The sequence below is a fragment of the Xenopus laevis genome, chromosome 6L (assembly GCF_017654675.1).
Source record: "Xenopus laevis strain J_2021 chromosome 6L, Xenopus_laevis_v10.1, whole genome shotgun sequence".
Taxonomy (NCBI): domain Eukaryota; kingdom Metazoa; phylum Chordata; class Amphibia; order Anura; family Pipidae; genus Xenopus; species Xenopus laevis.
Genome location: NC_054381.1, coordinates 145825982 through 145838919, shown reverse-complemented (window position 1 = coordinate 145838919; position 12938 = coordinate 145825982). Strand labels below are relative to the sequence as shown.

General features: G+C 35.2%; 1 protein-coding gene across 1 annotated transcript in view; it reads left to right on the top strand.

Moving 5' to 3' along the window:
* Positions 1 to 12938, top strand: part of LOC108718600 (CUB and sushi domain-containing protein 3) — a 696593-nt gene that overhangs the window by 567268 nt on the left and 116387 nt on the right. The window contains exons 39-42 of the mRNA XM_041566615.1: positions 2215 to 2333; positions 2777 to 2846; positions 5556 to 5672; positions 9894 to 10103. Coding sequence (XP_041422549.1) covers positions 2215 to 2333; positions 2777 to 2846; positions 5556 to 5672; positions 9894 to 10103 — 516 coding nt within the window. The remainder of the gene's footprint in view (positions 1 to 2214; positions 2334 to 2776; positions 2847 to 5555; positions 5673 to 9893; positions 10104 to 12938) is intronic.

Below are 12938 nucleotides of genomic sequence, written 5' to 3'. Positions count from 1 at the left end.
AAAGGATCACGCCCGCCCAGCAAGTCACCGCCTGCCATTTCCTCCGTGCAACTGGGTATACCATGTGCAATTAGTGCAGTGAGGACTCAGTCCCAAACATACTCAGGCTTAGAAATTCAAGTAATCTGGTATCAGATATCAGGTGTGTAGGTATAAACGGGAGAAGTATCACCGGCCCTCTTTGTAATATCGGTACTCCTCCTCATCGTCCCACAGTCGACTGGTTAGGGTCATTGCAGTTGCCTCCATCACCAATTAAATTAAGGAATATAGCATGTAAGAAACTTAGTAACATTAAACTATTTTTTAAGGGTTAAACCAAAGAGGCTGAATGGGACCAACTGTGCTGAATCTGTAGTAATGGGGTGGAACATGTGAACTGGTAGCTTTGAATTATAGTGTTAAACTATAAAACACCTGCTCAGAGAATGACACATTAGCAACCAAGTTTATAGAGTTCATGTGAGGTGTTATAATATTGATACAGTTTAAATGCTAATTTGTGTCTTGTTTTTAAACTTTTGGGCATTCATGGATGAATTTTAGTCTATTAATGTGTAATGTATTTAAAAATGATAGGTGTATGTATATGTTGTATATTATAAAAGGTGGTTACTTTAGTATGACATCATTGATTGATGTGCTGTTTAACTGCTATTGAGTGGATTTAAGGCATGTACACTGTAGCTGTGGTACTTTGAGAAAGGCAGTGGTTTGGCCAAAACGTCAGTCTTTAGTTCTGCAATAAAGCATTTTTTTAAATTTAAAGCCCTGTGAGTGCGGATCTTTTGGAGTGAATGGAGATTATTTGATGTTTTTGCACCCAGGCTCATTAATTGCTTTTTATCGCGAGTACCAGTATTATAGAGGAATATACTGTGTGTATATATATACAGTATATACAGTATATAAACAAACGAAGGATCAGCACTCTCTGCTCTGTAATTTGGGAAATTATGCTCTTTTATTGATACAGCGTCTCATCCAACGTTTCGGTCCCACCTGGGGACCTATCTCAGGTGGGACTGAAACGTTGAATGAGATGCTGTATCAATAAAAGAGCGTAATTTACTTAGAGAGAGTGCTGATCCTTCGTTTGTTTATATTATAATCCTTGATCATGCACCTCTGGCAACTCAAAGTATGAGTGTAGGCACTGGACAAATATATATATATATACTGTATATATCAGTTGAACATTATTTTAGCAGGTAAAAGTCCAATTTATTATTCACAGTACCAGACTCTATGAGTGAACAGGTAAAAAAACAAATAAAATAAAAACAAAACTCTTGCCACACTTGGCCTCTAACTATTACACAATGTTTTCTCCCTCTCAAATTCCAGTCCCCTACTGGGATTCCTGGCCAAAACAGGAAAGTACAACCCAGGGACTCCCTGGTCTTGAACCAGAGATTTAACTACTCTCCCAGTCAAGCATGACTTACTTAGGTCTGCAGCTCTGAGCATGCTTTTACAGTGTGGTGTGTAGATTATGAGAGAATTTATGATACTAGTACTGCATTCTGGTGCATGTAGTTCAATACACCTAGTTAGATCTGGTGGAGCATTGCTGATCACAAGAATTTTATGAAAGCCTGATGCCACAGGGTAAGCTTCAAACACAGACTCATGCTGCCCAACACTACCTTTCATGTATTATTAGGATTAATGTACCCCTTGCTGAAAATGAAAACATATACTGGAAGTAACTGAGTTCCACAGTCTACATAAAAATCACATGACCTATGACCTTATGCTTGCATATATCACAGCATCATTCGTGACTTGTACTTTATAGAAGTGAATACATATTCTTGTGGTGATGATAATTATTATTTACTTTGCTACATTCATCATATTTATTTATTTTTAAAATTATATTTTATTTAAAAAATGCTGTATTTATAATATGTTGATTTTAGGGCTTCAATATTTTGCGAATGTGCTGTATATAATTCTACATCTGATTTTAAATCACATATACATGACCATCAGTATGTTCACCTGCTTTAAATATGAAAGGGTTCCCCAAGGTGGACCCTAAGGTGTGTGAAGCATTTCACGGGGCTAGTATAGTAGTATGGTGATAATAAAGAGTACTCCATCTATAAAATAATAAAAAAACATTGAGATGAGTATATAGATTATTTATTGTTAGCAGTCTACAGGTTTAATGAGCCCCATGTTAACTTTAGCCTCATTTTATTGCAGCAATAGGCCTTGATTCATGTCCAGAACCTCAAATGCCAAGCAATGGGATAAAAGTTGGTGACAGATATATGGTTGGCGATGTTGTATCTTTTCACTGTGATCAAGGTTACTCACTTCAGGTATGATTATTTTAATTTTTTTTTTAAAAAAGGATCGGGAAGCTGGAATTTCACATTCACTTATGGCTTATGAATTCTATGAAAGAAAGTTAAAGTGAAGCTTTCAGAATTCTAATTCAAGATTTTATGTGTGTTTTTGGTTTCTGTTTTAGTGTCTTATAGGATGTGACACAGCTTTCACAGCACCCACAGGCATATAAATGGGGGTTGGGGTTTTTTTTTTAAATTTTTATCCACATATTTTACTTTTTAGTTGTAAACTTAATTTAAAATTGAAACTATTAATTGAACACATTGTCAAATAGGTCTTGTATGGAGTTTGGCTTGCTTCTATATTTTCTCTTTAGTCTTATGTCTTATGCTTTACTGATTAGCTATTCACAAAATATTTTTCTAAAAATCTACTATGTTAGAACTTTATTTGACCTTTATTTCCCTTGTAGGGGCATTCGCATATGACGTGTATGCCTGGTCCTGTAAGAAGATGGAACTATCCCATTCCTATATGTATTGGTATGGAAACAAATTTACTATTTAGGGGGGAACAAAAAATGAAGGATTTATACATACATATATATGTATATATGTACATGAACTAATTTACAAGCTGGCTCTTTGTCTCCTGGATCTGGGCATTGTGCATAACAGTTTCTTTATTAATTATGCTCAATTATGGAGCAAAAAATATTGCATGCAGAAGAACAGCAATGTTTCCAGTTATTTCTTCCAATATACACTATACTTAGGCCTATTTATCAAAGGTCACATTTTCAGTGGTTTTAGAGTTATTGAAACATGATTAAACTCTCTTTCTTTAAAACCACAAATGTTGACATTTATAAAAATATCCGAATAAAAGAAATGGAAAATAACGCTGAGCGATGCGCTAAAAATATAAATACCTCTAAACTTTTTGGACAATTCCTAGCAAAAAAAATTCCAAATAAAACTCCATTGACTTCTATAGGATCTCAACAACTTTTACCTGGTAAGGTTTAGTATAAGTGTTTTTGTAGTTTTTACACTTGTCGAGTCGTGTTTTCTTGAAAAATTTTAGTTTTTATAGGGTAATTTCACTAAGAATTTTTCAATATTTATGTCCCAAAGCTGCTAAAAGTTTGAATCCAAAAATACTCCAGCTAAAACCTGTCTAATTCATGTAAAAGTCAATGGCAGAGGTCCCTTTAAACATTTGAAAATTTTTTTGCCTTCATGATTTTTGGGTGCTCAAAAAAACTCAATAAATTCAACATTTTTTATCTTATAAACTCAACAAATCTGAGGTATTCAAGTTTTTTTCCCCGATTGCATTCTACCGACTTTTTACAATCTGATTTTTTCAGTAAGATTCATAAGTAAATAAGTAAGTATATAATGTTGGAAAACACACAAAAAAAATATAAAATTGGACTTTTAAAAAATTATGAATTTTTCTGAATTTATTAAACCCAGAGGATTGAAAAGTCAGAGTCAGAAAATCCGGCATCTCAGACCTGTCGAGGTTGCATATAAGTCAATGGGAGAAGTCCCAATGATTTTTTGATGTGCGCTGGGTTTCTTGCAATACCCCGAAGTTTTCGGAGTTTTTGGACAAAAAGCATAAGAAATCTGAGTTTTCGGGTGAAAAATCCTAAAAAATTGCAAAGCAAATTTTCAGGAAAGTGTAATAATAAATAAGCCTAAATAACCCGAGCGGATTTGATCGAAATTTGTAGCAGAAAATATTGAGATAAATTCTGATTTTGATAAATAACTCCTTAAATCATTAAATCAGATAAACAGAGAGAGATACAGATAATGATATTACCATGGTAGCATGATAACTAATATGCACTAGTTTTAGAACAGTGACAGTTATATTTTAAACTTTTTTTGTAGAAGCTTGTTTTGTTCCAGAATGTTTGTTTCTGTAATTGAGATGAAGCCATTTGAGGTTTATTTGAGTTTTTTTATGCAAATTTGAATGGGGAAACCTGAAGGATTCCCAGCAGAATTTTACATTCCTGACTGTCAAAGTATTTTTCTTTATAGTCAAGAAGTATTTTATTGAACATCTATCAAAGCCTTTTAATTATTTTTATATAAATTCCAGTGTGGCAGAATTGAATCACCTGCTTTCACCTGCTAAATTCCACTATTGCCTCTGGGAATTGGAGATTAACAGCGGGTGAACACTCTACTGTTTTGGAAAGTCTCTGAAAAAATAATATGCAATGTGTTTTATTTAAAACAATAATCTTTTATGTATCACTTTTCAAATGAGCAAAAAATTATTTTCTACCCTACCACAAATCTTTAGTAACCTGGAAAATAATTATCAAATGACAGAAAATGATTTTTATGGTCATTAAGTTCATTCCCCTAAAATGTGAATTATTTACAATAACTATAAATAATAATTGTTCTTTCAATAAGCTATTTTCAATGGGTACCTTGTAGGTTATACTTATAAATCACTTGTTATAACAAAAAAAATTGGAATCACAAATACAGTATTATTTACATGACTTTCAGCCAAGTACATCTACAGTATATGTACCAAAGTCTTGCATACATTTAAACCAATTAGATTAATTAGCCAAATAAATCTATGTTCATTTGAAATAGTCTAGAATTAGAAAACTCAAAAACAAAATCAGTCAAAAAGAAGGCACATTTCAGTGATAACCATTTTGATCAGTTTAAATTCATTACTCAGGAGGAATAATTATTGTTCAAAACAAGAGGAAGGAAAAAAGATTGCTCTTGTTTAGTGATGGGCGAATTTATTCAGCAGGCGCAAATTTGCGGCGAATTTGCGCGATTCGCCGCCAGCAAATAAATTCGTGAAACGCCCGTGAAAATTCGGACGAAAAAATTCGCCGGCGTAAAAAAAAAACGTCCAGTGGCGTCAATAAAACGGGTGCCGGCGTCAAAAACGGGCGCCGGTGTCAAAAACGAGATGCCGGCACAGTTTCGCTAGTTTTTCGCCGTTTTGCGAAATTCGCAAATTTTCCGGCTAAACGAAATGGCGCAAATTCGCCCATCACTACACTTGTTTCAATTCAAACGGGCATTATATGCTGTTAAGTGTATGTTATATGAGGCAACATAATAATGTTTTTGTGAAGGTTACAAATTAGCTATGACTTCAGTGTAATAAAGCTATATAAAACAAATCTATACTGTAACTTTTTTCATGTCTAATGAGTTTATAAAAGATAATTTATTGATATCTTACAGCCCAATGTGGGGGAGCTATGTCAGACTTCAGTGGCGTAATACTTAGCCCAGGATTTCCTGGAAACTACCCAAGTAGTCTTGATTGTACGTGGACTATTAAATTGCCCATTGGATTTGGTAAGTAATCTTTTGAGAAAGTCTGACTATTATAAATGCTATTATATGGGTGCATTTGTGTTTGAAAAAGAACAAAATGACTATTGAAATATGAAATCCTTATATAACTTGAATAAAGGAATAGTAAGTAGTTCCTAAAAGCAAGGTTACACAGTGGTCAAACTTGATGATAAGCAAAACTTAGTGGAATTGCAGGGAAATGTGCAAAATGTAAAAATTTCACTGAAATTTTGGCAAAATGTTTTGGAGGCAATAGATGTTTTTTCTTAAATGTTTTGGACCATATGCATTGGCATTAATGGGTGCCTTAGAGTAAATGGGCTTTTTCTCTTTTTTTCTTGCGCTAAATTCATTACAGTTAATTGTAGTTTTTTTCCCAACAAATAAACTGTAAAAGTACATAAAACACATGGTGCAGATTCTGGAAAATTTTTGGACAACAATGGAACAATTCAACAATACAAATATATATTTTCCCTCATTTCCATGTGGGAAAAATACATGGAAATTATATTTTCCCTTTGGAGAAAAAAAAATTGGAATAGGTCAAGAAATGTTGCTGAACGCTAGTATTCTATTCCTTAATATGTGCAGTAAGAGAGTGTTGGATTCAACCCGGAATGTTACTCTGATTGTGTTGGCTTCAGTTTTTCCTTACTAATCTGGTGCATGAGGTTTATATACATAATTATAGGGAACAGCATATGTAAAGCAAGCTAACTATTTTGTTATTTAGTTCTGAACAGAACCTTTTATAGCTAAATCAATGCCTTTGCTTTTGAGGTGATAATCTGTAAAAATGGACTCTAGTAAATGTAGTGCCAATAGCCAAAGGCTGTATTGATCCTAGAAAAGGCACTCTAGTTGTTGCTATTGCTTTTGATGAAGCAACAAAATATTAATGTACTGGCAGAACATGTCGGTATTGAAAGTAAATGTATACTGGCTCATTAGTAGTTATTATTAACTACATTTGCCCCCATAAATAAATAAAACAAAAGCACAACTACACCATGTGATTAATTTCCTAGTGTTAATATATATATATATATATATATATATATATATATATATATATATATATATATATATATATATATCTTATTTAGTAGCCTGAATGATTAGTATTTACATTTGATTATGACAACCATTCAAAAGGAATAACAAATTTGTTTAGCATGCATGTATGTATGTATGTATGTATGTATATATGTACAGTATGCATTAATACAGGATACACTGTATATACAAGGTATATATACATATAAATTATAGACCAAGGTGTATACATACATATGGTATTGTCCAAAGGGCTCAAGTTGGTGGGCATCTACTATGCCCCCAGGCAAAAATTCTAAAGCTCTAAGTGGTGCAATGTACCCCTTTACAGATGCTACAATATTAGATACTGAACCAGCAGAGTTTAGTTTTGCAAAGGTTTAAAGAGATACATAGAGAACTTCAGGGATAGAGGTAGCTAGGCCAAGGTAAAGAGCAAAAAGACAGAACAGTTTATCATGTGGATGGTGTAAAATAACAATGTCTTAACAATATAAAATGATAAGGATTTTAGAATTTACCAAGGGTTCTGTGACCATATAAAGGCACAAGGCTACAGGCTGAGTTATACAGGGAACTCTGAGTATTACTCATGTATTATAAGGGATAATGTACCCCCTACTGTAAATGATAAGGATATTAGAAGTCACTGAGGGGTTGTTCTATGACCATATAAAGGCACAAGGCTGCAGGCTGAGTTATACAGGGAACTCTGAGTATCACTCATGTATTATAAGGTATAATGTACCCCCTACTGTAAATGATAAGGATATTAGTGAAATAATAAGTTAATAATTTGCTTAATTTGGAACCATGATAAATACTTAACAATGTAGGTGTGGGTTTTCTTAAATGCAGATAAGATTCTTGCAGGGAGTAGATAGACTGAATGGGAGAGTTGCAAATTGGGGATGCTGATTGTACTGTATATATAAATAGTTTTGTCTTGGATTTATTTATTTATAAAGCACCACATGTGTTTGCAGTGCTTTACAAAGCATAAACACAAACAGAGGTACAGTAAAAACAAATAAATCTATTCTTAAGTATATCAATACACAATTGGGATGAGGCTCCTGCCCTGAAAAGCATACACTCCCTGTACAGAAGGAAGTAGTCTCTTAGAGGGTACAATTAAGGTATTCATTAATGTTATAGCAGTTGCTTAAAAAGAAAATACTGCAACATTGCAAATGGAAAAACTAGGAGGTTTTAATTTTACTATTAATATGGATGAAAAAGAAAGGGTCAAAGATTAACTCAAGCAAGGGTTTATTACCCTGCTATGTGTAGTAATCATAAAATGGTAAGTAGTGGCAGACTTATATAGAAAGCTCAGCAGTTGTTGCTCAATGGCACTGAATCTAAGATGCGATAGCAATGAGACAAAGATCTGAATCTTAATTTCAAGGGCTGATGAAGACGTATCTAAATGTATCTGGTTGTCATCTGCATGCAAATGATGTTTAAAACAAAAAGAATGGATGATATCTCCCAAGAGATCTGAGTCCTGAACCTTGAGGCATACCACCTCTGAGTGAATTGAAGAAGAGGTTTTGTCAGTATAAGGGACAGGGAAGTACCGTATATACTCGAATATGAGCCTAATTTTTCAGCATCCAAAATGTGCTGAAAAAGTCTACCTCGGCTTATACTCGAGTCAGTGGGCAGTAGCTGAGATTGCAGTCACTTTTAATCATTCCTATACAAACAGTTCGCTTGGGGGGAGACTGCAATATCACACAGCGCCCTCTGTTGGTTATATGAAGGAATAACAGTGCGCCCTCTGTTGGTTATATGAAAGAATAACAGTGACTGCAATATTACACAGCACCCTCTGCACATGGTAGTAGGACAGTGGGACAATGCACACAGTAATCCGTTTGGCAATTTTCTGTCACCATCAACTTTGCAAAGAAGTCCGTTTGATCACTGGGGGGGGCGCTTTGGCGGAATGTGCGTTGCTGGGAGGCTTATACTTGAGTCAATAAGTTTTCCCAGTTTTCGTAGGTAAAATTAGGTACCTCGGCTTATACTCGGGTCGGCTTATACCCGAGTATATACGGTATTGGTTAAAAAGATTAAAAGAGAGCCAGTATGTAGGGATGGGCGAATTTGACCCCTTTCGTTTCTCCAAAAATTTGCCGCCGGCGAAATGTCGCAGACGCCTATTAAAGCCCAAAATAAATTGACACGCGTTAATTTTTTTTTTGTTGTACAATGCCATACAAGTCTATGCGCATGAATTCCGTGGTGAAACAAGGCGAAAAAAATTCGCCCATCCCTACCAGTATGCACCTTGATTTTGGATTCCAACAGACATTTGCAACAATTTTCCAATGCTATAAACCTGCAAAATTACATATTTGCTATTGACTATAGAATGTAATAATTTGTATAGTTTATACAGCTCAGTAAGTACAAAGTCTGCTCAGCTTTGTTAATGTTTGGAGAGTTTAATGCTTATCTATGAAAATGTAACACAGACCAACAATCGGGTTATCTGTGTATTTTTTTGATGAAGGAAAGGAATGGGTAAACAAGAAACAAACATCAGTGTCTATATTCCAATGTTCGTTTGTAAAACAAATTAGCATTTTTCATTCAGGTATTTACCCTTGCAAAATAGTTTATTTTCATACAGGCTGGAGCGAAATATAAGTGCTTATTTTAAGGTTCTCTCAGTTGTCATTTAATAGATCAGACATTTGCAGAGGATGACATCTGGACTGATTGTACTGCTCATGGGAACACAACTTGCAAACAGGTGTATGAATATTTCAATATACAAGATCAAGAGATCTGTTTTCATAAGGCATATATACCCTAGCTACACTCTGTAAATACTGGATGAGAATATTATGGCTATATTTATTTGCAGTCGCTCGGTTCTTTATGTACATGCTAGTGTGTACATCTACATGCTTATGTACATCTTACTAACTTGTCTCAAATATATATGAGGTCACCAATAAATGGCATTATTCTTAAAAAAAAGGGACAATGGCCCAGGCCAAACACCAAGGATGATTTTAATGATTTTACTGTATGTATATACTGTCCAAAATTCACATCTCTCAATCACCTAGCACCTGTTAGAAGGCTGTATTTTACAGATTTGTCATGGCTTTTGATTACTATGGTATAATACTTCATTTTCAGGTGTACATATGCAGTTTGTCAATTTTTCCACTGAAACTATACATGATTACCTAGAAGTACGGAGTGGCTCATCCGATGCTGGTTCAGTCATTGGCAGATTAAGTGGTCCTCAACTTCCAGCTTCACTGTTTAGCACAACTCACGAAACCAGTATGTATTTTCACAGTGACTACTCCCAAAACAAACAAGGTTTTCACATTATTTACCAAGGTGAGTTATATCCTTTATTCTGAAATGTACGTTCTGTTCAGCTTGTAGATATAAGTGCAGCTACGAATATGGAATTATCTTCTTTTTGGTTTGTGCAGGTTTACTGGTTTCGATTTTGGTAACACCTAATGAAAACTATATTTGTCATTGTAATCATGATGGGAACTGTGATTGATATTGGGCACATCAATGATGGCGATAAAAATAAATGAACTCATCTATAATCAAAATAATTAGGCAGTTTATTTTCTAGGCCACTTTAGGTGTCATTTCCAATCACCAAGGCAGTGTGCAAAAATGGGCACAATATATTGTAAACGTTGCAAACCACCTTCCACTGTTAAAGAGTTGCCACATGTCTCTGTGTCTCAGGCTCTGAGCTGTATTTCAAAGCACAGAAACCTGCGACTGCCTTGATAATACAGCAATGTATTCATGAGGGGTACAAAAAGGGTGAAACTTAGCAGTTCCCCCCCCCCTACAGCAGTATGTAAGACTGGCCTATGCTCCCTAATCCACATCCACGACATCCAGAGTGCAGCAAAACCAGGGGAAATAATCACTGTCTAAACAAGCACTAAGGGGTACACTCTTGCACCCCTTTGTGCTGTTGACTTCCTACACAGTCTTCATAAATCCTCTCACAGTCATGTAAAAACATTTTTGTTTCACCTTTTCTACATTTGTTTCATATTTAAATTGGCTGTGATTTTTTGGGACCTTGTGATATTAAGAGAGTTTTTTAACGCTGCCTTTTGCTAAGATTTTTGTAATAGTAGGAAAGAAGGGGTATTACTCAATGAGAAAAAAAGCAGGTTATAAATAATGTATTCATTTCGCCTCTGAAGTTCCACTGATGGTTTTATAGGGGCAGCCCCTAGTTTGGATGGATAATGTCACCCCTATTAATTGGTTAGAGGATTTTTACATTCATCTCAATAATGTTTACATTTAATTAACAAATAACCATAATATGTAATATTATATGTATGTATGCTAAGTTGTTTGATGCCAGCATTTTGACTGCTGACTATAACACACTGAAAACCTTGATCATGAAAAAATGTGACCTCTTATAACATTTCTCCCTATACAGTGTCACTTGCATGTTAGTTTAGACTCCTGAGTATGATAGGCATTTTCCTTCACTGTTTAGCATACTCCCAAAAGAACCTCTGTGCAATGAAGCATACAAAAGTGTGTTTGAAATTCCAGTCAGTCTTTTCCTATGTTGGCTTGAAATGTTGACACAATTTCTCATTGTTTGTGCTTTGAGTACTGATATATCCCTGGTGTTTGTAAAGTTACATTGAATATTGTACCTTTTCTCACTAGCTGGTTTGGGACTTAGGGACATACGCTGAACAAACACTAAGTGAACATGCCTTTTATCCGCAGACAGTCATTTACTTGGTAGAATAAAGTCATTAATTTTTGACTAAACCAATTGAATACTGTAATTGAAAAAAAGGCTAATTTTCACTGCTCTCGAGAAGGGGGTTTTGGTAAGAAAAACAAATAATGATTTAGGAAGTCCAAAGGAGTTTATAATATAACGAAAAGTCAAGGTAAAATCTTTAAAAAAATTATTTTTCTGGAGAAAACATTATATCTTTGTGAAATTTAAATATTATAAGGTGAATGTAAAAATATTTTTCTTTGAATATCATCTCTCCAAGCATCTATAAAGGTGTTACAGGCTAGTAATGGCTTTCATTGTTCTTTGTGATTGTCAACCAGGAAACAATGAAACCTATTGATAGCAAGCTAAAAGTAGCAGATAAGAATCTGCCTGTGTGACAAAAGTATAAAGGGCTCAAAATTATGAACACAAGTGAGTTGGGCACAAAAAAATGCATGCAAAGTACCATTTACAAACAATAGAAATAAATGGAAGTTAAGAGAGCACTAACAATCACCCTCGAGAGACAATGAGATGGTGTGCAGGGTTAAGTTGTACTGTATATAGTATTGAAAGGAGAAAAAAGAAAAGAAAACCCTAAAGGTTGCACCTCCCCATTGTTGGATCCGATGACTCAAAGAACCAATTAAAACTTAACGTTTATTATTATTAAAATTAAAAACAAAGCGTCCAGAAAAAATAATTAAAATGAATGTTAAGATCAGGGGGATAAACGGACTGTAATTGAATTGCGCGATATATACAAGCCGTGAGGTGAAAATTCAACCAATCAAAAGGTTGATTGGGATAACCAAGGTACATGGATGGGGATTAATAATCGGTTTACTGGAAAGCAATGGGTAAAAACCCGATCGGCATGAGTTCCCTTACTTGATTCACCATCCACCCCTTCACCCTCAGTTTAACCCTCCCAGTTCCTTGGAAGGGAAACCAATTGAATGCTGTACCAAAACAACAATAAGGGTCACAGACCTATACCTGCTCACAACAGCCTTTGACAAAGCCTGCTGTGAGCAGGTGAAACGCGCATCAGGCGCTTTTTAGACTGGTTAGGCAGGGGGAGTAAACTAACACTGCTTGTTACAGGCCTTGATCCACGGCGATACCGGGAGGGACGCTCTGTGGGTGAAGGGGAGGGCGATCAACGGAGCCTTGCTGGGGTAGAATTTGGGAGTATTCGTTAGTACCTGCACATCTCCCTGATAGAATTTGGGGGGTGCATCTGAGGGTTAATCCTGACGGCTGCGAAGTGTGCAGCAGAGAGACTTCTTGCGTATGGGTCTGTGACCCTTATTGTTGTTTTGGTACAGCATTCAATTGGTTTCCCTTCCAAGGAACTGGAAGGGTTAAATGGGGAGGTGGGGAGGTGCAACCTTTAGGGTTTTCTTTTCCTTTTTCTCCTTTCAATACCA